At 45.1% G+C, this 25,161-nt stretch overlaps 1 protein-coding gene across 2 annotated transcripts in view; it reads left to right on the forward strand.

Annotated features, from left to right (window-relative positions):
- The window catches only part of LOC115177297 (zinc finger protein 407-like), a 193,361-nt gene extending 168,753 nt beyond the window's left edge, over nt 1-24,608 (forward strand). For both annotated transcript variants that reach the window (XM_029737942.1, XM_029737943.1), the window contains exon 9: nt 22,251-24,608. In XM_029737942.1, the coding sequence (XP_029593802.1) occupies nt 22,251-23,140 (890 nt within the window). In that variant the 3' untranslated portion in view covers nt 23,141-24,608. The remainder of the gene's footprint in view (nt 1-22,250) is intronic.
- The last annotated feature ends 553 nt before the right edge of the window (nt 24,609-25,161 follow it).

Consider the following 25,161-nt stretch of genomic DNA (forward strand, 5'->3'; position numbering starts at 1 on the left):
CCACATAGACCAGGGAGGTTTTCCAAAAGTAATTCACTTGTTTACCTGAGTACAAAGTGTTATATTTGGGGCAAATCCAATACAACACATTACTGATTACCACTCTCCGTATTTTCAGAATGTAAAACCAAAAACACACACACAAACATTCATGCAGATTACATAGGCTACTCATTTGTACATTCTTTATGTGGTGTGTACTGTGCAGAACAACGGAAGAATCATGGTAATGTTTGTTTGTGTCAACTAATCCTGTAAGGCAGGGTTCCCCAACTGGCGGACCGCGGGTGATTTTATTTGGCCCCCCAAGTTCTGATGTATGTATGTGTGTGTGTGTGTGTGTGTGTGTGTGTGTGTGTGTGTGTGTGTGTGTGTGTGTGTGTATATGGTATGTATGGTATGTATGGTATTACAAAGGTGTTCTTAATGTTTTGTTCACTCAGTGTATGTACACTACCGTTCAAAAGTTTGGGGTCACTTAGAAATGTCCTTGTTTTTGAAAGAAAAGCAACATCACATTGATCAGAAATACAGTGTAAACATTGTTAATGTTGTAAATGACTATTGTAGCTGGAAACGGTTGATTTTTTTATGGAATATCTACATGGGCGTACAGAGGCCTGTTATCAGCAACCATCACTCCTGTGTTCCAATGGCACGTTGTGTTAGCTAATCCAAGTTTATCATTTTAAAAGGCTAATTGAGCATTAGAAAACCCTTTTGCAATTATGTTAGCACAGCTGAAAACTGTTGTTCTGATTAAAGAAGCAATAAAGCTGGCCTTCTTTAGACTAGTTGAGTATCTGGAGCATCAGCATTTGTGGGTTTGATTACAGGCTCAAAATGGCCAGAAACAAAGACTTTCTAATGAAACTCGTCAGTCTATTTTTGTTCTGAGAAATGAAGGCTATTCCATGCGAGAAATTGCCAAGAAACTGAAGATCTGGTACAACGCTGTGTACTACTCCCTTCACAGAACTGTACACCTAATATAGATATTCCATTAAAAAAATCAGCCGTTTTCAGCTACAATAGTCGTTTACAACATTAACAATGTCTACACTGTATTTCTGATCAATTTGATGTTATTTTAAATGAACAAAAAACGTACTTTTCTTTTAAAAACAAGGACATTTCTAAGTGACCCAAACTTTTGAACGGTAGTGTATATATACTGTGTATGTACACCAGAAAATCAGCTCCAATGTATTTTAATTTTGGAAATCTGTTCCCAAGTATTCCCACGCATAGTGGGGAGATACAGTATTTGTGATCGTATACAAATGTAAGCCAAGTTTAAAATTCTTATGTTTTATTCAAATATTATATCTGTTTGCGATCAATTTGCAGTCTACAAATTATTTGTAATTCTGTTCCAGCACCCTGAAAATACTCTCTAGGAAAATGCCTGATCCCTGCCGTAAGGGCATGCTTTGTAACATACACTCATTCTGATGCACAAATGTACACTTTCAGTTTGGTTTCAAGTCCAGTAGTTTAGGCCTTAAATTATAGCCGTACAAAGGTACTATGTATGATTCTGTGCATTTCTCCCTCTTACTTTCCCTCATCTTCAATTATGTCTAATTCGCTGCTACCCTCGCAAGATGGTGCCTGTGAGGAGGATAATGACACACACACACACACACACACACTGGTGTGTGTGAGGGTAATAATAAGAATGCTAGTGACAGCTAAATTCCACTACAGCTTTGATTTATTCAATCACAACAGAAGCATTATGATGGTCCCCACCTCCACCCCTCCCTCCCTCCCTCCCTCTCTTTATTGATCAATCTCACCATCCCCCCCTCCCTCCCGCCACCTCTTTTCACAGCCAGATTGACAGTTGAGTCATTTCTCTGTCGGCGGCGACAGACGGATGGTAATGGGAAGACGTTTCAGCGTGGCATTACAACACAAAATAATTTCCAATTTACGGCTCATCAAAAGTACTCTCACAAAAAAAAGAGAGAGAAAGACAGAGAGAGAGGGAGCGAGGGTTAGGGAAGGAAAGAGAGGAAAGGGGTAGACGAGAAGAAAAAAAACAACAGCCGATTTATTGCTTCAATTACTGATATTTTACATTTAGTTTAAAGCGACATGTTTTTGTAATGTGACAGGCTTCACTGGGTTTGAAAACCTCTTCAGACCTCTCCAGTCTTGGCTCGGGAGATAATGATGGGGGAGGGGGAGAAGAGAAGAGGGGGGGGGGAGAGTGATAGCTGTGAATCCGGAGCCTCTTCAGAGAGCTCTGTCTGCCTGTCTGTCTTGGGGTTAGGGAGATCATGCCAGAGCCTTGACGTGGAGTTTGTTTTATTTTATTGTACCTCGCCTGTCACTGGGTGGGGGGCGGGGGTATGGGTGGGGGTGGCACTTTTGAGGGCCTCTATACAGCTATTTTACTACTCCCCTGGCTCTACCTCTCTGTGAATATGCTCTTTACCTACAGTATTTTGCCAGCTGTATCCTACTGAGACACCTACCCTGACCTAGGCAATTCCACGGTAAAATAATTATGCTTTGACTCCATTTTTTACTTTTAAATGTATGCGAAACAAAAACCGTTGATTTCAAAGTTTAACAAACCATAGAACTCGATGCGCAAAGACTAATTTTGTGGAAGAACTGTGCAGATGCAAACTTTGGTAGCGCAATTACGGTAAAAGCTCTATCAGGTTTTTATGCAACCACAATTTCCTAAAACCACTGTTAAATATCTGCTCCAAATTAAGATTCAAAGATGTCTGCAGAAAGAATGGGGTGTCAGCTATGACATGGCACCTTGAGTTTGAAAACATCTCTTTTGGTTGTTGAACTACAGTAAGTCAAGTGGATTTACACCCGGTAACAGAATTACAGTAAAGGAATTACATCATGGGCATAATTATGTATATGAATGTCATTCCCCTCATGTTTCACACGTTTGGACATCACAGCGGAGCACGGTAGAGTACAGCAGAGTAGAGTGGGTAGAGTAGATTAGGGTAGAGTATAGTTCAGTACAGTAGAGCACGGTACATTGTACAACGGGTGGGTCTAAGACAGGCAATTTCTACATTTCTAAAAAAGCATGTAGACATTATCTCCCATTTCTTTTAGTCTAACATTTAGTTTTCAACAGGGGAGATTTGTATGAACCTTGCTGTCTATCTCTTCAACATGTGCAACATTGTTTTAATATTGAAATTCCATCTCCAGCTGTCCCAGAGTAATGAACGTGTCGGGACGAGACACATAGGCAGCGTTTCTCAGCCAGTCGAAATCATGAATCAGCTGGCATCATTTTTATGGATATATACAAAGAAATGTCACTAGAAAACAGGTCACACTAAACGAAATGCAGCTTGGTTTGCAGTCTTTACAGCTTCAGTTTAAAGTGATTGTGTTAGCTGCGTTGCTGGCTAGCTCCTCTGAACAACAGTGTCCTGATGAGAGAGAACATTTTCTATGCCAGGTATAATCGCGCATCATTAGCTCATTGTTATCGATGTATCCAAATAAATGTCACTAGAAAACAGCTTAAACAAATGCAAATACAGCTACTTTGCTGTTATTCTATTCTAGCTATTAGTATGCAAGGGACAAGAACGTTGCCAGCCAGTATGGCAATGGAACATTTAGAACGAACGACTGGGTCACGTCCATTGATACAGAACAAAAAGACTTAATGACTGGGTTGTGTCTCTTGCAACAGGAATGATAGAACGAACGACCAGCCGGGTTGGGTAGAAACCTTAGATTTGTGTCGGGAACTATAACTCGTGGAAGTTTTATTCACTTAATAATTCATAAACAAATGTGATATTTGTAAATCACTATAACTAATTGGTAGGTCGACCATTACTTGTCACTTCTGTGAACTTTCATTATCCTCCCCCCTCATGAAGGAGAGAAATTCTAAATATACAGTGAATTCGGAAGTATTCAGACCCCTTCACTTTTTCCACATTTTGTAACTTTACAGCCTTATTCTGAAATGGATTCAATTTAAACATTTTCCTGATCAATCTACACACTATACACCATAATGACAAAGCAAAAACAGGTTTTTAGACATTTTTTGAAATTGAATATCACATTTACACAAGTATTCAGACTCTTTACTCAGTACTTTGTTGAAGCACCTTTGGCAGTGATTACAGCCTGGAGTCTTCTTGGGTATAACACTACAAGCTTGGCACACCTGTATATGGGGAGTTTCTCCCATTCTTCTCTGCAGATCCTCTCAAGCTCTGTCAGGTTGGATGGGGAGCGTTGCTGCACAGCTATTTTCAGGTCTGTCCAGAGATGTATGATCAGGTTGAAGTCTGGGCTCTGGCTGGGTCATTCAAGGACATTCAGAGACTTGTCACGAAGCCAGTCCTGCGTTGTCTTGGCTGTGTGCTTAGGGTTGTTGTCTTGTTGGAAGGTGACCTTTGCGCTCTGGAGCAGGTTTTCATCAAGGATCTCTCTGTACTTTGCTTTGTTCATCTTTCCCTCGATCCTGACTAGTCTCCCTGTCCCTGCCACTGAAAAACATCCCCACAGCATGATGCTGCCACCACCATGCTTCACCTTAGGGGTGGTGCCAGGTTTCCTCCAGATGTGATGCTTGGCATTCAGGCCAAAGAGTTCAATCTTAGTTTCATCAGACCAGAGAATCCTGTTTTTCATGGTCTGACAGTCTTTTCCAAGAGGGCTGTCATGTGCCTTTTACTGAGGGGTTGCTTCCGTCTGGCCACTCTACCATAACGGCCTGATTGGTGGAGTGTTGCAGAGATGGTTGTCCTTCTGGAAGGTCCTTCTGGAAGGTTCTCCCGTTTCCACAGAGGAACTCTGGAGCTTTATCAGTCACCATCGGGTTCTCCCTAACCAAGGCCTTCTCCCCCGATTGCTCAGGTTGGCCGGATGGCCAGGTCTAGGAAGAGTCTTGGTGGTTCCAAACTTCTTCCATTCAAGAATGACGGATGCCACTGTGTTCTTGGGGACCTTCAATGCTGCAAAAATATTTTGGTACCCTTCCCCAGATCTGTGCCTCGACACAATCCTGTCTCAGTGTGCTACGGACAATTCCTTCGACCTCATGGCTTGGTTTTTGCGCTGACATGCACTGCCAACTGTGCGCTGACATGCACTGCCAACCTTATATAGACAGGTGTGTGCCTTTCCAAATCATGTCCAATCAATTGAATTTACCACAGGTGGACTCCAATCAAGTTGTAGAAACATCTCAAGGGTGATAAATGGAAAGAGGATGCACCTGAGCTCAATTTCGAGTCTCATAGCAAAGGGTCTGAATACTTATGTAAATAAGGTATTTCTGTTTTTTTATTTGCCAACATTTCTAAAAACCTGTTTTCGCATTATGTGTAGATTGACGAGGATAATGTTTTATCTAATACATTTTAGAATAAGGCTGTAGCGTAACAAAATGTGGAAACCGTCAAGGGGTCTGAATACTTTACCGAATGCACTGTATTGATATTAGCTGGCATGGGTCTTTACGTCAACATTATTGTATCTGATGTACTGTATTTCTGATACCTTTTAAGACTTTTCTGGTCAATGTTCTCTAAGACTCATTTTCCATCTGTTTATCCAGACACCAATCAAAGCATAATGCCTCATTTTTAAGATGGAAAGATATTGAAAAATGTATCTATGCCTTCATTTCCCAACAAATGTAGACTCTTAGATTTAATTTGACACCCAGTTTGACATGCACCTATGAACTTCACATGTTGGTGCTCATGGGTCCTTTTACATGGAAATGCCCACCTCTAAATCCTGACCTCTGATCAGACACTTTACCTGCAATTCTATCTGAAACTCCCTCCCTCCCTCACTCTCTCAGCAGTGCTGCCCAGGTACCATGGAAGGAGAAGTTGGGGAATCATCCACACCCTCCTCACCCACCTGCAGCCTCATGAAATCCTCATTACCGACACGCAGACCAAAACGAGTCATTACCGTTATGTCGGTCAGCACCGTAACGGAATAATTCACTTAGTGCCATATTCTCTGCATCAAATCAAAATCAAATCAAATCAAATTTATTTATATAGCCCTTCGTACATCAGCTGAAATCTCAAAGTGCTGTACAGAAACCCAGCCTAAAACCCCAAACAGCAAGCAATGCATGTGAAAGAAGCACGGTGGCTGGGAAAAACTCCCTAGGAAAAACTCCTGAGAAAGGCCAAAAACCTAGGAAGAAACCTAGAGAGGAACCAGGCTATGAGGGGTGGCCAGTCCTCTTCTGGCTGTGCCGGGTGGATATTATAACAGAACATAGTCAAGATGTTAAAATGTTCGTAAATGACCAGCATGGTCAAATAATAATAATCATAGTAATTGTCGAGGGTGCAACAAGCACGTCCGGTGAACAGGTCAGGGTTCCGTAGCCGCAGGCAGAACAGTTGAAACTGGAGCAGCAGCATGGCCAGGTGGACTGGGGACAGCAAGGAGTCATCATGCCAGGTAGTCCTAGGGCTCAGGTCCTCCGAGAGAAAGAAAGAAAGAAAGAGAATTAGAGAGAGCATATTTACATTCACACAGGACACCGGATAAGACAAGAGAATACTCCAGATGTAACAGACTGACCCTAGCCCCCCGACACATAAACTACTGCAGCATAAATACTGGAGGCTGAGACAGGAGGGATCAGAAGACACTGTGGCCCCATCCGATGATACCCCCGGACAGGGCCAAACAGGCCGGATATAACCCCACCCACTTTGCCAAAGCACAGCCCCCACACCACTAGAGGGATATCTACAACCACCAACTTACCGTCCGAAGACAAGGCCGAGTATAGCCCACAAAGATGTCCGCCACGGCACAACCCAAGGGGGGGGCGCCAACCCAGACAGGAAGACCACGTCAGTGGCTCAACCTACTCAAGTGACGCACCCCTCCCATGGACGGCATGGAAGAACACCAGTAAGTCAGTGACTCAGCCCCTGTAAAAGGGTTAGAGGCAGAGAATCCCAGTGGGAAGAGGGGAACCGACAAGGCAGAGACAGCAAGGGCGGTTCGTTGCTCCAGCCTTTCCGTTCACCTTCACACTCCTGGGCCAGACTATACTTAATCATAGGACCTACTGAAGAGATAAGTCTTCAGTAAAGACTTAAAGGTTGAGACTGAGTCTGCGTCTCTCACATGGGTAGGCAGACCATTCCATAAAAATGGAGCTCTATAGGAGAAAGCCCTACCTCCAGCCGTTTGCTTAGAAATTCTAGGGACAATTAGGAGGCCTGCGTCTTGTGACCGTAGCGTACGTGTAGGTATGTACGGCAGGACCAAATCGGAAAGATAGGTAGGAGCAAGCCCATGTAATGCTTTGTAGGTTAGCAGTAAAACCTTGAAATCAGCCCTTGCCTTAACAGGAAGCCAGTGTAGGGAAGCTAGCACTGGAGTAATATGATCAAATTTTTTGGTTCTAGTCAGGATTCTAGCAGCCGTATTTAGCACTAACTGAAGTTTGTTTAGTGCTTTATCCGGGTAGCCGGAAAGTCCACTTCAGACCTTATCCTAGACAGTATGAGTACAACCGTACCGTCTCCTTTCCCCTCTCCGTGCCCTCCCGTCCCCCAGCTGTTCAAAGTGTCACCGGAGAGATTGATAAGTTCATCCTGTAAGCGCTTTGTTTGGAGAGCCTCCCGGAGTGAGAGAAAAACACCACCTGCTTGGCGAAGGAGCGGGGGGAGTTAGTCTAACAGGTCTGTGTGTGTCAGGCTGGGTGGGCGGCGTTGAGGGAAGGTTGGGGGGAGACGGTAGGCGTTCTCCCGGGTGGGCCGCCACAACGCACCGTGGGCCCTTGACATCTGAGAGCGAGCACTGCCCCGTGCCGTGTTGGCCCCCAGTGCAGGCCGTCGCAGATACCTCTGCATGCCCTACCCCCCCTCCCACCCACCACGCACACACACACACTCACGCACACATCTGACGGCGGGAACAGCTGTTCTGTTAAACATGCTGTATGGCACCATATGCTTCATCTACCAGATACGGCTTCATATCATATCAGCTCCAACAGCATGGAAGGTCGGAGTCAGCCCAGTGACAGTCACCCACATGGAGGATCGGAGTCAGCCCAGTGACAGTCACCCACATGGAGGATCGGAGTCAGCCCAGTGACAGTCACCCACATGGAGGATCGGAGTCAGCCCAGTGACAGTCACCCACAAGGAGGATCGGAGTCAGCCCAGTGACAGTCACCCACATGGAGGATCGGAGTCAGCCCAGTGACAGTCACCCACATGGAGGATCGGAGTCAGCCCAGTGACAGTCACCCACAAGGAGGATCGGAGTCAGCCCAGTGACAGTCACCCACATGGAGGATCGGAGTCAGCCCAGTGACAGTCACCCACATGGAGGATCGGTGTCAGCCCAGTGACAGTCACCCACATGCAGTTACACTATACATGCCATTTAGCCAAACACTCACATAACAAGATATAGCCAATATGAAGAATGATAAATATATTTTTCTTTAAAAAGCATAACGTTTTTTTATGCACGCTTGTACGAGCGCGTCTAGTTTTTTGGTTCAGGACCGTGACACTTTATCCGTCCTCGCCATTAGAATCCCCGAATCCAAACTTACGGTATTCAATCATTTTGATTAAAAGCCAAGATCTCGAACAGTACTGTTGGGAGTGGAGAGGCCTAAGCAGCCCGCCACGTTTGAGAATTCATATATTTTCATAAACTTTTAACAATGTCAATGAGACACGTCTTCAATCTTTGGTCCACGCGATAGCGGGGCATTCAATCTTTCTTTAGCTTTTCGACAGAAAATTTGAATACGAGCACAGTGTTATTAATGTGATGGTTGTTACGGGGGGGGGCTTCACGGGGGGATTCGCAGAGGGGGTTTTATTAGTTTTGGAGACACTTGAAGCTGAGGAATAAGAGGGAACGAGAGGAAGCAGGGAGGGCGAACACAGAAAGCAACGCTCGGCTAGGTCAAACACCAGGGCTTGTTTGGTCCTAGCGCGTACAGTATGTTAAGATTCTAATTCGGCACGCCCAATTCACAACACTAACAAACCAAGAGGCTTCATTCCTACAATTTCCTACCAGCTACAGTTTTCAATGTTAGACAGGTTAAGATTGTGGCTTCTATATTTGTTTTGTTTAGATTTTTGGGGGTCCTATACACAATCTTCCTTGTGTCTCTGTATTATGGTCAAAATGTTCCTCAACTTTTGCTTTACTGTAAATGTATCTGTTTAAGACAGGCACATTTGAGGCATACCTTCCTAAACTGAGGTTCAATCTTACATGGACAGTGTGTGCTTGACGTCAGTGTATTTGTTTATTGGTGTTAACTCTGACTAATTACACTATTAAAACCTGAAAGCAAAGTAGAAGAAGCCCAGTTTTGCACAAGAAAAATACCCATAATGTATGAAGTGAAGTATAGATAGTGACTTATATGGATAGTATTTGGAGTGATATACTACATTTGGAACACTGATAAATACCATGACGATGAAATACAATACAAAGTTCCCTGATTGACCTTGTCCTTGATGTTACGAAGACACTACCTTGGCTAACATCAAATCATTTGCCAATAGTACAATCGATCAATTTGTACATCTAAATTGAACACGTTACGCAATCCATAACAATTGGGCAAGGTATGGATGTGGGACCATATTCTCTATACAGCGCGCTACTTTTGACCAGAGCCTTATGGACCGTGCCATGAAGGTAATCGGGTGCCATTTGGGATGTATCCCTTTGACACATCTTTGGTGTCATCGGAGGAGCCATAGAGGAGCCTGGGTAATAGACAGGAATTATTACGTGTCTGGTTACATGTAACTCTGGTGGCCATTTTATCTCCATCCACTATGCTGTTGTAGATATCCACCTGTCAATAGTCATACCCAGGTCAAACACGATGCTGACATTGTTATTGTGTGTGTGTGTGTGTGTGTGTGTGTGTGTGTGTGTGTGTGTGTGTGTGTGTGTGTGTGCGTGCGTGCGTGCGTGCGTGCGTGCGCATACCAGTGTCTATGTTTGTTGGTCTCCTTCAGTGCAATTTCTCTCTCTCAGCCCTGTCCCCTTTCCCCTCCCTGTATCAGTGCTGTCATCAGGATGGATTGAGCCAGTCCCCCCCCAGTGCAAACCAAACCACCGCGGACAGACAGAGTGGGCTAGTAACCCACTGGATAACAAGTAGACGCTCTCGTCCCTTTTGGGGATGTGAGGGGCTGTAGAGTTAGAGATATGGGCCTGGGTGCGTTGAGGTGTCTGATAGGGAGAGAGGAGAGATGGGAGGGGAGAGGGGCCGGAGTTCCAGAGAGGTTCCTGTGGTCGTTTGTAACGGGTACACTCTCTCATAGCACCTGCCCAAACCAGGCTCCCCTGTAATGACTCAGACTGATGGTGTTAATAAGACTGGCTGCCCCCCTTGGCTAGTAGTGGAACACCCCAGTAAAGGTAGAGCCCCACAAGATGCAATGCACACACACACACACACACACACACACACACACACACACACACACACACACACACACACACAAACACGGATGGTCGGTCGGTCGGGCGAACACACACATCTCTAGCAAGCCTACCTTTCAGATGAGGGGGCGGGGGAAGAGAGAAACGGTCCTTTCCTATCTTTAGAAGAGATACAGGAATAATAATGGAAATGAAATGTGTTACGGTGAAAGTCTTTCTGCTGGAAGGAAAACCAGGAATTATTATGTCTTCATGCATGTACAGATAATCTGTTCCTTTTTTTATTTGACAGATAAACATCAGTAATTGCTGGTTGACTCGTTTGCACCCCGTATGGAAACGTATAGCCGTTTTCATTTTACCAACTGTTCATTTGATGTTCCCTCAGCTTTCTAATGCTTCTGTTTCTCCGACGTTGAATCTTTTCTTTCGGGGTACTGATCACCTCTGAGGGTTGTGTGACTAAACACTGCTACTGTATGACCAACACGAGGCGGATAGTCGTTTTTGTTTGCCTCTCTCTCTCTCTCTCTCTCTCTCTCTGTCTCTCTCTCTCTCTCTCTCTCTCTCTCTCTCTCTCTCTCTCTCTCTCTCTCTCTTCTCTCTCTCTCTCTCTCTCTCTCTCTCTCTCTCTGTCTCTCTGTCTCTCTGTCTCTCTCTGTCTCTCTCTGTCTCTCTCTGTCTCTCTCTGTCTCTGTCTCTGTCGCTCTCTTTCCCGAACCGGAAAGAATTGGTGGAGTCGCAGTATTTATTCCTGTACTGTCAGCACAGTCTCCAATCTCTCTTTCTCTCTCTCTCTTTCTCCAGCTCTCCCACCTTTTAAATCACTCTCTCATCTCTCTCTCCTCCCTCACCCCATCTCTCCCTGTCTCTTACCTCTCTCTCCCTCTGTCTAACTCTCTTTCTCTCCCTCTCTCTCTATCCGTCCCGGCCCGGGGTAAACATATTTTGCAGAAAAGCTGACGGAGAGCTTGTTTTAACAAGGTCAGCAAGTCAAAGCCTGCACTCGTCACGCCAGCCTGGCTGTGTGGTGGGCAGTCTGTGTCTAGCCGCAGACGACACTGTGGCATCTCCACGGAAGATTTATCCTCTACACCTTCAATAATTCAATAATGCCTCCTCTCCTTCTGCCCTACTCCTCTTCCTCTCCTCTTCTACTCTCCTCTCCTTCTCCCCTACTCCTCTTCCTCTCCTGCTCGTCTCCTCACATCTCCTCTCCTATTCTCTGCTTCTCCTCTTCCTCTCTGGCTGTGAGTGTTGGTAGAGAGCAGGCCTAAATGCCACCAGGCCTCAGACTGACCCGCTTCTTCTCCTTGTTCTTAGTAAAGGCATGATGGACTGGCGCTGAGGACTGCAGGTTTTACGGGAGAACACGTAGTCCGTCATCCAACACTAGACTGTGTGTGTGTGTGTGTGTGTGTGTGTGTGTGTGTGTGTGTGTGTGTGTGTGTGTGTGTGTGTGTGTGTGTGTGTGTGTGTGTGTGTGTGTGTGTGTGCTGTGGTTGACCTGAGTGATGGGTGGTGACCCCCTGCCTGGCGCCTGCACTCCTCTCTCCCACCTTATAGACTTAATAGGAGCTTTCATAGCCGTGTCACTTGGCTTGTGTTATTTACCGCCGCCGCCGTGTGTCTGTACTGTACCCCGGGTTACACATTCATAGTGAGCGAGCGGCGTTCACTTAGTATTTGTATGTGTAAGAAGTCACACGAGGTAGGGTGGCACTCGTTGTCCGTTGATATGATCACCGGAGTGTTAAAAGCTCAAGGTTTGTATTTATGGGAGCCGTTTGACTAGGTTAGCCACTGCTGTGTTCGTTAGCCACCAAACGGAATAGAATGGACTGAAACAGGGATGGGACTGCCTGAGCCTTTCTTTGTCCAAAGTTTTGAAACGGTGTTCCCTAATGAATACGACCCGGGCGTTTTGATGTGACGTGTAACAAATGAAGGAACCGGTTTTGCATCTGTTCCGTCAAAGTTGTGCTGCCCGGTCACTAAGGTGAAGGCTGAAACGGGAGGGTTGTCGCTGTCGGTATTAATCGATTGGATTTGATTGAGTGCGATTTTGAACGTGCCTCATTTCTCTGAGTTGACGGGTTGTTTCCTTCCCTGTGGTAAACATTGCAATCAGCGTGGATCTCCCACTCGGTCTCTGCCATGCTAGGACCCAGGTTAAGTGCAGTTGCAGGCTATTATACATCATTAGGGTAAGTAAGACTCGGCCGCGGGGAGAAGAGAAATGGAGGCCTCGGATGGTTCATTTCTCATCGGCTGCATGGAGCTGAGGGAGGGACGGAGAGGCAGGAATAAGGCCCGATATCATACACGCTCGCACGATCGGACACTCACACGCAAGCAAATACGTGTACGCATGCACACACACACACACAGCCACATAGTCACAAATCACTGTGCCAAAAAGACACTTTATAGGGGTTAAAATACCCTGATCACTCCCACACCAGCCAGCCAGTCGACAACACTACCCTACACTCTACATGGGAAGACCAGAGTTGAAACTGGGACTTCTGGGATTTCTCTGTCTTTCTGTGTCTTTTTAGAATTAGTCCCATATCAGAGCAGCAACCTCCAGTTGGGCTTGTAAAGTGTGGACTAGATTTGGGGGCCAATGGAACCTTCCCTCGTCTTGCAGAGGAGAAAGCAAAGTGAGGAGTGCTAGATAAAGGAGAGCAGGAGAAATAGTCATTGTTCTCATTACGGAGGAACAAATATAAATCAGTTTAGCTCAAACAGGAGAGAGCGGTGTTGAAAGACACTGTAGTTACTGCAACGAAGGCCACTTCCTCCCTCCGCCCGGAATTAAAACCCCAGGCCGGACGGCGCAGTGGAACCGATCACATTTGAATGCTAATTTGGAGAAAGGACAGTTGGATGAATAGATCTGCTCTTCTCTCTGAAGAAAGGAATTGGCCGCATTAGAGATTGGAGTTTTAAATGCAATTTAAAGAAGAAAAAAAAACACAAAAAAAGAGGAGATACTTCCCCAATGTTTTTAAATTAAAGCCAGAAAGGGCATTACCAGGAGAGCATATTTTTCTACAGGCAATTTCAAGGTCAATGCACCCTCAACATCCTCCCTGAAAGGTCCTCTATGTATGTTCTGGAATTGTGTTCTTGTGTTCAACTTATTTAATTGGCTCTGTGGTGGCTGCGCAGACACGCACGCACGCACGTGCTTGTTCGTGCGCACACACATACATTTAATGTACACACACACACACACACACACACACACACACACACACGTAAAGATCCACTAGCAGGGGGAGCAGGGGGAGAGAAGAGCTGGTCTGGTTTGTCTCTCTGGGCTGGTTGACAGCTGTGTGTGAAGTCCTCTGAATCTACCCACACTGTCATCTGTTCACATGAGATCTACACACACACGCACGCACACGCACACAGGCAAATACATGTTATTGACTGGAGTCCATATCCAAAACCTGCAGTACCTTGAAAGGACAGAGATTGAAATTCAGGTGGCAGCAAACTGCAAAAGCGACAAAGAGTGAAGAGGAGAGAGGGAGAAGAAGACGAGCTGCGGAAGAGGCAGAGAGGACAGGGCGAAGAGGAGCGATTTTGCGCGCGAGAAAGAAAGAGTGAGAACGAAGGAGAAAGAGAGAGAGAGAGAGAGCTGGTTTACATAACACCGGAGATCATCCTTGGCATGCGTCAGCCGCCGAGAGGCATCAATCACTCCATCTGTGTAAAATCACAAGCTGACTCCGATATTGCTAAATATTTATACTGTCAGATACACACAGGCAGTGCAGCTGAATGAGGGGCATTAATTAGGCCTGTCAGCCTGCAGATGGAGATTAGAGGGAAACCTCCCACCATGGTCGACTCGCACCATCTCCCCAGCTCTATATTTAGCCCCTTCACCATGATAAATATCTCCGCAATGCCTCTGTTAGGTAAATACTGGGTAAATACGACCAGGGATGATCTGGAGGTAACGTAAACAGAACGTTGTGTCGTCGAGAGGTGACAACAGGGATGTAACGCAGTAGGTTTGGGTTTGGTCAGGACTGTTGCCTCGACTTTGCTAGGCCTTGCGCTACCAACGGTTTCTGTCTTTCGGTCTCTGTTTGTGTTTCTCTCTTTCGGTCTGTCTTTCTCTTTATTTATTTCTCTCTCTTTCGCTCCTCTCTTTCTCTTCGCCTATCTTCTTGGGGTTTAGACCTGAAGCAAGCGGCTCATATTTTTGATTACTCACAGAGGGCTGAATATTTCATCTGTCTGACTTTCAGATTATAGTAGCCCCCACACTCACCCCCTCTCTCTCTCGCTCTCACTCTCGCTCTCTCTCTGAAGCAACACAGCAAAGCAACAAAGAAATAGAAAACTTTTCCGCTTAATTACAGTGGAAACCTCCATGTTGATTCGTCGATAAAAAAATCTGCTTCAAATTCATAATGAATCATTGAGTCGTGGGGGAGTGTGAGGGATCGAGAGGGGACAGGGATGGAGGGAGGAATGGCGAGAGGTCAGAGAAAGGGAAAGGCGTGTAATTATCTTCAGAACGTAGCCATCACCAGTAAATCCATGGAGCCATCTGACATGGCTAATTAAGGAAGCAATCAAAGGTCCATCTCCCGAGAGTTGGATAGTGCGAGGTAGAGAGAGAAAGTGGGGAGAGTGAGAGAAGGGCAGGAAGAAGAGTGGAGGAGTGACTGAGGCAGTCTGTTCTGTTGTGCTCTTTGTGATGATTCCATGTGTCAGTCGTCTGAGCGGAGGCTCATGCAGGCCAAACTAACTCCTTTATCAAGCTTCGATCTGACGCTCACTAGCACAGATATTGTAAATCAGTGTGCTATGCCCCATTGGAAGGGTGTGTGTGTGCGTGAGTGTGGGTCTGTTCGTGTACAGTTGAAGTCGGAAGTTTACATACACTTATGTTGGAGTCATTAAAACTCGTTTTTCAACCACTCCACAAATTTCTTGTTAACAGACTATAGTTTTGTCAAGTCGGTTAGGACATCTACTTTGTGCATGACACAAGTCATTTTTCCAACAATTGTTTACAGACAGATTATTTCACTTATAATTCACTGTATCACAATTCCAGTGGGTCAGAAGTTTACATACACTAAGTTGACTGTGCCTTTAAACAGCTTGGAAAATTCCAGAAAATGATGTCATGGCTTTAGAAGCTTCTGATAGGCTAATTGACATCATTTGAGTCAATTGGAGGTGTACCTGTGGATGTATTTCAAGGCCTACCTTCAAACTCAGTGCCTCTTTTGACATCATGGGAAAATCAAAAGAAATCAGCCAAGACCTCAGAAAAAGAATTGTAGACCCCCACAAGTCTGGTTCATCCTTGGGAGCAATCAAACGCCTGAAGGCACCACGTTCATCTGTACAAACAATAGTACGCAAGTATAAACACCATGGGACCACGCAGCCGTCATACCGCTCAGGAAGGAGACGCGTTCTGTCTCCTAGAGATGAATCTACTTTGGTGCGAAAAGTGCAAATCAATCCCAGAACAACAGCAAAGGACCTTGTGAAGATGCTGGAGGAAACGGGTACAAAAGTATCTATATCCGCAGTAAAATAAGTCCTATATCGACATAACCTGAAAGGCCGCTCAGCAAGGAAGAAGCTACCTGAAACTTTTGACCCAAGTTAAACAATTTAAAAGCAATGCTACCAAATACTAATTGAGTGTATGTAAACTTCTCACTAAATGGGAATGTGATGAAAGAAATAAAAGCTGAAATAAATTCCTGTATCTTGTAGTGACTAAGTGTATTGCTACACTATCCAAGGTGTTATTAATAACTTTACCATGCTCAAAGGGATATTCAATGTCTGCTTTTAAAATGGTTACCCATCTACCAATAGGTGCTCTTCTTTGCAAGGCATCGGAAAAGCTCCCTGGTCTTTGTGGTTGAATCTGGGTTTGAAATTAATGTAGGAGAATATAACACATTAGATCTGGTAAAAGAGCCTGAGATAGCAATGGGGTCAAACTGTAGAACCCAGTTCCTACGTTTTAATATAAAATTGATTTTATCAAACAAAACTATGCTACATTTTATCTCTGGGACCCTCAGGATGACAAATCAGAGCAAGATTACTGAATGTAACTTCATTATTTACCTTCAGAGGTGAATGTATCAAACCAGTTACCGTGGTAAGTGTTTTGTTGTTGTGCACTATCCTCAAACCATAGCCTGGTATTTTTTTCTATAATAGCTACAGTAAATTGGACACTGCAGTTAGATTAACAAGAATGTAAGCTTTCTGCCCATATAAGACATGTCTATGTCCCTGGAAAGTTGGCTGTTGTATACAATGTTTTCTAGTCACATTATTGCATATTGAGCAACAACCGTCCCGGTTTAGGGACACCGATCCTGTAGAGGTTTTAAACACTATTATTGCACACAGTCCATGCAACTTAATATGTGACATTATTACTCCTGAACTTATTTAGGCTTGCCATAACAAAGGGTTTGGATACTTATTTACTCAAGACATTTCAGCTTTTCATTTTTAATTAATTTGTAAAAAATTCTAAAAACATATGAAATTATGGAGTATTGTGTGCAGGACAGTGACACAAAATCTGAATTTTATCAATTTGAAATTCAGGATGTAACACAACAAAATGTGAAAGAAATTAATGGGGTGTGAATACTTTCTGAAGGCACTGTAAATGGCATGTTAGAGTCACCAAATACTTTTTGTTTTTGCTACTGGCTATTTTCCTATTATTCTGACATTTCACATTCTTAAAATAAAGTGGTGATCCTAACTGACCTAAGACAGGACATTTTTACTAGGATTAAATGTCAGGAATTGTGAAAAACTGAGTTTAAATGTATTTGGCTAAGGTGTATGTAAACTTCCGACTTCAACTGTATGTGTGCTTTCTCAGCGGTGCTCTGTAATAGAAACCATGATTACTTATGGGGTACATGTATAATGTAACAGCAACTCAGCTAGAAAGCAGCTTGGACCTTGGTTGTAATTCACCCAATAGTCAGTGCTCTGAGAAATATGTTTGTCTCTGTGTGTCTGGGATTCCTCTGGCTGACTCGTCCAGTCCTCGCCTAATTCCTGGGTGGTCAGATACGGAAGGTGAATGAGACAAAGGGTCGGACGCTTCCCCACAAAAAAAACTCACCTTTATCAAGGGTTACCCCCTCTCCTCCACCCTCCCTCCACATTCTCCCCACCCTCCGTAACCTGGTGGCAGAGGCGTGGGTGACCAGGGGGTCAGCCAGTCTTGGCCAGGGGAAAGTCAGCAGAAAAGGAGCTGAGTGCAGGGAGGAGAGAGAGGAGGACAGTGACCTGGCTGTATGTACTGTGAGTGACCAACACGGAACCAAAACCTGGCTGTACGCCTTCTTCCTTTGACTGGCAGCCCTATGCCCTATTTATACTGTACATCCTTAAAGGCCCACTCTGTGATTTTTATGATTATTTTTGATTATTTAAATGAATGATTGAAACCCATTGATTCTTGAAGAATGTAACATATATGTGCCTCTCTTGAGCTACATGTTGACTATACGGTTGACCTAGAAAGATCAGCGCGCCCATGTATGGCTGTTTGTCCTTGGGGTGTGTACTGTGCTGTGTGTCTCCATCCTTCTCTCTCCTCCTTATCCTTCTCTCATCTTTCTCTCCTCCTCATCCCCCTAGTGTCAATCTCGCCCTGGTGTAATTGCTTGTTTTTTGGTTACCAGGCCAGTCCCCCTTCTCGCTCCCCTGGCGTTGATTCATAGAGCTTGAAAAGGTGACAGTGGTCCCTCTCAGTCCCTTTCAGCTTGAACAAAGCAGGTGACAAAAACACATCCCTAGACGGGCTGTGGGGGACTTCCTTCTTCTAACCCTTCCTCATGTCCCCCTCCCCCTCTAGTCCCCCAGCCCTGCCCCCACAGCCCATCCGTGGTGACCTGGATACATGCTCTCTCTGACACTTGAACTACTTAGCTGTGTCACCTTCAAAAGCCCCGACAGCGCCACCGACACCCATCCTGATTGTGCGTCAGCTGTAAAACGGCCTCACAAATCAAATACCCACAGGTTCATATCTCGGATTTTACGGAATCGGCGCGTAAAAGGATTGTAAAGGATTCTGTTTGAAAGCAATTGATCTTGAAGCCCATGTGTTTGTCACAGTGTTGTCATTGTGCCGTCATGTTTGATTCAGTATAATTGACTGGGGCTGGCTTATGCTCATGTCCAATCCAGGTTCGACTGTCCACTGTGTCCAGGTTGACTCGTATTCACTCTAAATGCTTGAATGTTCAGTTCAGTGTTAAAGCAGTTCAGACAATGTTAAGGTTGACTGGTGTAATTGATTGGTGGGGGCTGCATGTCGGTGTTAAGGTTACTTCCTCTAACTGCTGGTAAGTGGCGTCGGACCGCTTCCCAGGCGACGGGAAGTCATGCCACTTAGAACCCCCCCCTCCTCTACCCAACACCGCAGGCTGTGCTGGCTGGGGGCATTGATCCACTGATCAATATATAGCTGCATCTGTAGTGTACACTACACTGAAGACTCCAAGCTGTTGGTTGTATGGTAATAGGGTAAAAGGCATCCGCATGCTTCCCAGCCAAAACAGCTCGGAACAGTTTGGGCATATATTATGACAAAAAAAAGGTTAACGTTATTGGTCGTTTTGGATTATTTTTATTTTTTTTCAGCGGTTCAGGCGCACACAATTTTTTTTCCTCGAAGCAAGCTGAAGTCGGTGATTGGTCAAGTTTAGAAATTCTTCACTGGTGCCTGTTGTCATTCGACGAGAGACGACTCGTCCTCATGCACATTTTGTTCACTTGAGAAATACTGCACCAAACAGAACCTAGTTAGACGTAAAATTGCCTGACTAAGATCTCTTCGGCAAAACATTTCAAAATGAATGACAAATTTCTTGAATGATCTTCGATTCATTCAGACTATTTTGAGGAAGTGTATACTGCCTACGGCATCTCGAAATGGACAAACCGTACTACTTTCTCGTTTTCCAAGGTCTTTAATAAGTATGCGAGCACACTGTATGTGTATGTGTGTCTGTCTGACTGGCTGTCTGTCGTTTTGTCCGTCTTGCATTCTCCTGCGTTGCTGACGCTATAATTATCTTTTTCTTTATTTTCTCCCCATTCCGTCTCTGTTGTGGCTTTTCCCTCATTCTCTGTAGGGAGGCCAACTCTCGTCTGGAGAAATGACATCAGAGCCTCCCTTCCATCGCTCCCCTTCTTTCTTCTTTATCTTATTCTCGCCGGCGCCTCCATCTTGTTTGAAATCACTGCAAATAATGCGGTGTGCCTCCCTCTGTCCTCATGACTCGCTGTTAAAGGAATCGGTCACTCAGAACACTCAAAACACATATTAAAACACGCATCAGCCTCTCGCCGGGGCCAAATCACGCTGTTCAAATGTTGTTCTTCCACCGGGAGCGCGGGGACAAGTGAAGAGATGGGATGTGCAACATTAACTTGATTCGCGGCGGCGGCGACTGAGCGACACCCCATAAACCTCAGCGGGCAGGCAGGCTGCTGCCTAGGCCCAGCAGACAGCACCCCACGGATAATGTGACACACGCTAGCGATGCCTCCTATAGCCCGCCACACACATCAGCGCAGACACACACACACACACACACACACACACACACACACACTCGCGTACACATACACACTCGTTTTATGGTAATGTGTAAAAACATCACAGCAGTGAGTTATTGTCCCCTCCTGTCGGCCCCTCGGCTCTTAACAGTTCAGCGTCGGCATCATCCGTTAGCAGTGGCCAGTGGGTCTCTGTAAACGGATAACCTCTGCTGTCCTAAATGTCAACCTCCCGTACAGAGGGACTGGCGCCCTAGCCTTCGCAGCGCTTGTTCTATAGGCTGTCCATAGTATTTCCGACTAAAGTGTTTCTGACTATGGGTTTTAAATGTGTTCACTCTGAATTGGGGAGATTTGATATTTGCTATGTTTCCTATTGTGTCATCATACTTCTCATGAAAGGCGTTGAATATTTGTTCCTACTTGCTATATAGCCTACCTACCGTGTTCTTCAGGAGATTAGGGAGATTTTGTATTTCATTTTAGAAATGTATTGCTACAGGTATGTGCTTAAATACATTATGCGATCCATCCAGAGAGTGAGGGAAATAGAAAGACAGAAGGAGAGAGAAAGAGAGAGGGGAAGAGAGAGATGAGAGAAAGACAGACCGAGAAAGACATGGAAAGAGGGAAACAGTGGCAGGATATAGGCTTGACCCTGATAAACGAAGACGCCTTCTCAAGGCGTGGACGACTGATATATCTCTCTGTGAGGGGGCTCTCCTCTTCTCCTCTCCTCTTCTTCTCTCCTCTGTTTGGAATGAAACCGGCATCGCTTGGCCACAGTCATCTACACTTATATTTTACTCTGATGTTACGTGTCATCTGCGGGGAACGCACCCCCCAACAATTCCCATGCGGGGGGTTGTGTAAAGATGGGGGCTATTTTGTAACGGCATATCAGTGGAGGATGGAGATGGACTGTTGTTTGGCAGAGGGTGATGAGGGGGATGGGAGTAGTGATTATGAAGAACTGACCACTGGTCAGTTTGCTGACACACAGACACACTAGCGTTGGTTACTCTAGTCACTGGGATTGTCCTCGATCTTGCTTAGGTGTAGTTGACGATGCTGTAGCTACAGTATGTTCACTGTGCATTAGTACACCACTGGTCATCATAGGTCATTTGGTAGCTTTGCCATCAAATGGTCAACCTGCCTGGTAAAATAATAGTTCAATCAAATAAAAACCGAAATGACAATGAGAAATAAATGATTGATGAGTTTATTGTTGCGTGTGTGAAGCAAACCTGGGTCAGATTCTTTCAAATACCTTGTTCTCTGATTTACATTTAGCCCGGTACAATGGAACCAAGCACACCTGCCTAGAAAATATTTGACCCAGGTTTGGTGTGTGTGTGTGTGTGTGTGTGTGTGTGTGTGTGTGTGTGTGTGTGTGTGCCTCTCCATATCCTTTTCTCTGGATAGATTATGCATGTCTGAATCCTCTGAGCTGCTCTCAGCCTTAAACAATGCCATTTCTAACACCATTCCCATCGCCTTGGCAACTCCATAGCAACCTGTGGTCTGCCAGGGCATGGTGTGGATCAATTAGCACCATCTGACGTCTCACCACTTCTTGTCGCCCATTTGAATATCTTGATATTCTGTCTTGTTTTTTTTCTGAAGAAATGAATTTGTGTGTTTATTTTTTTAACAAATATGCGAGCTAGATTATTTTTCATATCAAGTTAATGGAGTATTTATATATCTATATTTTTTTATGTTATGCTCTGTCTGCTAGTACGTCAACTTTGCCAGTGCCCTGCAGAACTTGATTTAAAAAGGAATAAAGAAAAAATAGAGCTACAACATGTCCCTGGCCAATAGAATGAATGGACATTAAAAAGAAAGGAGGACCGAGGCATAAAAATGCCTTTATTTGTATGACATGTTCAATGGAACAAACATGTCTAAATCTGATGTGTTTTGGCTGCATGGCTGTCAGGGAGTACAAAGACATGATAGTACAATGTTTTCTTTTGAACAAAACATTTTCCCATCAACCCTGATTTGAAGACACCGAGGGCGGGGTTACAGAATAGTCAATAGTCATTGGACGACACCTAGTACCTTTTTTCTACACGAATGAATGGTCATTGGTCCTAATAACTAAAATGTCCACTGACGTCATACAGCTTTGCCATTAACGCTGCTCCATATCTCTGTGTTTTTCCCAGGTATCGTGTCCAAGTCGTTCGAGTGTCGTCTGAAGGGCCAGGGAGCCACGTTCGTGGAGGTTGACACAGCGTTTGACGGGGCCTTCCCGGTGCGGAGGGTGGGCTCCATGGAGGGGCTGGAGGGCCAGGAGGGTGTCCAGCAGGTGATCATCATCCAGGGTTACGGCGGTGGGGAGATGGCCTTCGACCAGGCCCTGGAAGAGTCAGCCGCTGCCACCCTGCGCGACCTGGCCATGGCGGGCCAGGTGGCCGAGGTGCTCCACATCACCGAGGACGGCCAGGTCATCTCCTCGGGGAGGGAGGTGTCTGCAGGCGGGGCCCATCACCTGGCCGGAGGCACCACCCAGTACGTCCTGCTGGAGTCCGGCGGGTCTGCAGCCGTAGGTGGAGGTCACGGTGGAGGGGCGACGCACCACCACATGGTGTCGGAGTCATCCACGGCTCTGGATGCCCTCCTCAGTGCCGTCAGCGAGATGGGCCAGCAGGAAGAGGACAGCCAAGAGGTCATGACCCAGGAAGTTGTGTCAGAGGTCGCGGAGCGACTGGAGGAAGAGGATGAGATGGAGGTGAAGACGGAGGAGGAGGTGTGGGAGGAGCAGCAGGTGCAGGATGAGCAGGTGGTCCAGGAAGTGCTGCAGTTTGCAGCCAGCCATCTGATGAAGGAGGGGCTGACACAGGTGATCGTCAACGATGAAGGGACCCACTACATCGTGACGGAGCTGGATGACAACACCCTCCAGGTGGAGGGGACCATGTACACCCAGCACCAGGGAGGGGAGGACGACCAGCAGAGCGAGGGAGTTTCAGAGGGCCAGGCTGGGGAGAGGATGGTCTACTACCTGGATGGAGCTCCACACAATGTGGTTCTGGAGAAGGTGGAGGTGGACTAGTCAGTGACTGTGGCGAGAATCTCAATTGGATTTCCTTGATTTCTCGAGTCCTTGGATAAGGAGTAATAGGGGAGTGACCTCTGTCTGATCTTTTCATCCATTGGGTTGGAGAAGGAGGCGAGGGGAGAGGATGCAATAAATCAAGGAAATGCAATTGAGACTTTCCCTGTGTGAAGACCAAATGTCCAGCTTAAAGCCCCTAAGAGTCTTCCTCTTTGTCTCTTTCATTGAAAATGTAATGGGTTTTTTTTGTGTTTTTTTACATAGCTTTATCTCCATTTTGCAACGATCAACTCAGGATAACATTCACATCTATGGAGTTATAGTGAGGTTCAAAGGCTTTGGTGCTAACATTATTTAACATTTGCATAATTTTATGGCCAATGCCAGATTGACCACTTGTTTTTGGAGTCATGACTGGAAGACTGGAAATACATAGGCTATTTTCAAAAATAATACATTTAAGATTACATAACGGGAAATGTTCCCGTTACCTAGAAAGACTTACAATCTTTAAGTTACATGGTTTGGTTTTATTGAAAGTTGGAGAATAATAGCAGCTTTATTTTTCAGTTTGATATGGTTTTACTAAAAGGAAATTTCAACCCAAAAACAATATTTTGGTATTTGTTTAATTAGTCCATTGTTGGTTTTGCATGTCAGCAATCCATTTTGAACATATATCATTTTCAAAATACAGAAATACCGGCGGTATGATGCAAAAGGCAGCATCATTTTGCATCATACCAGCCCGTATTTCTATTTTTTGAAAGTTCTATATCTTGAAAACTTGTTTGCTGATATGCAAAACATTTCTGTACTATATCAACAATGGACTACTGAAACAAATACCAAAATATTGTTTTTGGGTGGAGTTTTCCTTTAAGTAGTGAATTAGTTTGCAAATTGTAAGTTAAATAATTATTTTTTGTTTGTTTATTTAAAAAGGTACACTAAAAGGTCGGTTTTGATAACAGACCTATTAATACCTTGCTGAATCTAGGACCAATAGCATTTTGGACATCGAAAATATCCAGGCTGCTGATTGGTCTAAATCCAGGGACAGTCCACTGATTGGCTTTTTTTTCCAGCTATTGCTCAATATGGTCAGGATGCTGATTGGTCTGAATCCAGGGGCAGTCCACCTGTTTTTCAGGATGTTCTGAAAATGTCACAGCGCTGACATTGTTTTGCATCATTAATAAGTTCTCTCATAGTGAGTGTCCTTTGACCGACAAATAGACCAAATGAATTGGATTGTCACAGAAACATCCTTTGACAGAATGGCGTGAAGAGATGACACAACATTTAGTGAGTTTCCGATAATCATAATTCAATTAACGTTGATAAGTATTTTTCTCCATTGGTTTTACTGCTCTCGGTTATTGTAAATATATCTTTCTGTAAATGAAATTGTAATGAGACTTGCGTTTGACTAATGACAATAAAGCTCCGTCTTCATTTTGGAGGGTTGCTATTTCACCTCAAGTTTTCTATGACGGGGATACAATCTCCTATTCACATCAACCACATGAACCTACATGCATCAGCTGACATAGGAGCTTTGACCAAGTGCGTTTCCAATCACCATCATCATGATCATCATCACCGTCATTACCGTCATTGTGATCACCATCATCCTAATCATAAATCCGCCTCTCCCCTCGGTCAGCCCCCAGTTCTCTCCCTCCATTGTGTTGAACCCACACATTCTTTCTCCCTACAGTATTCAAGAGCTGGGAGAGGGAATCAATATTCACTTAGGGCCGTAGTACAGCCTGGGTCTCTAATTGAGTGAGTGGGAGCCAAGAACGACGTCTATGAACACAATGACGAAGACTGGCTTTCACACAGGGGCCATCGGGAGATCATCCGTTTAATGTAACACAGCCAGGTGTGTGTGTGTCAGCGAGAGAGAGAGAGAGAGAGTTGTGGGCTGGCTGAGGGGAGCGGATTATAGCTGGATTGAGTGAGTGAGGTGAGCAGAAGAGCAGCAGCAGAGAACCCCCCCCCCCCCCATA

This window comes from Salmo trutta, chromosome 37 (genome assembly GCF_901001165.1).
Source record: "Salmo trutta chromosome 37, fSalTru1.1, whole genome shotgun sequence".
Taxonomy (NCBI): Eukaryota; Metazoa; Chordata; class Actinopteri; order Salmoniformes; family Salmonidae; genus Salmo; species Salmo trutta.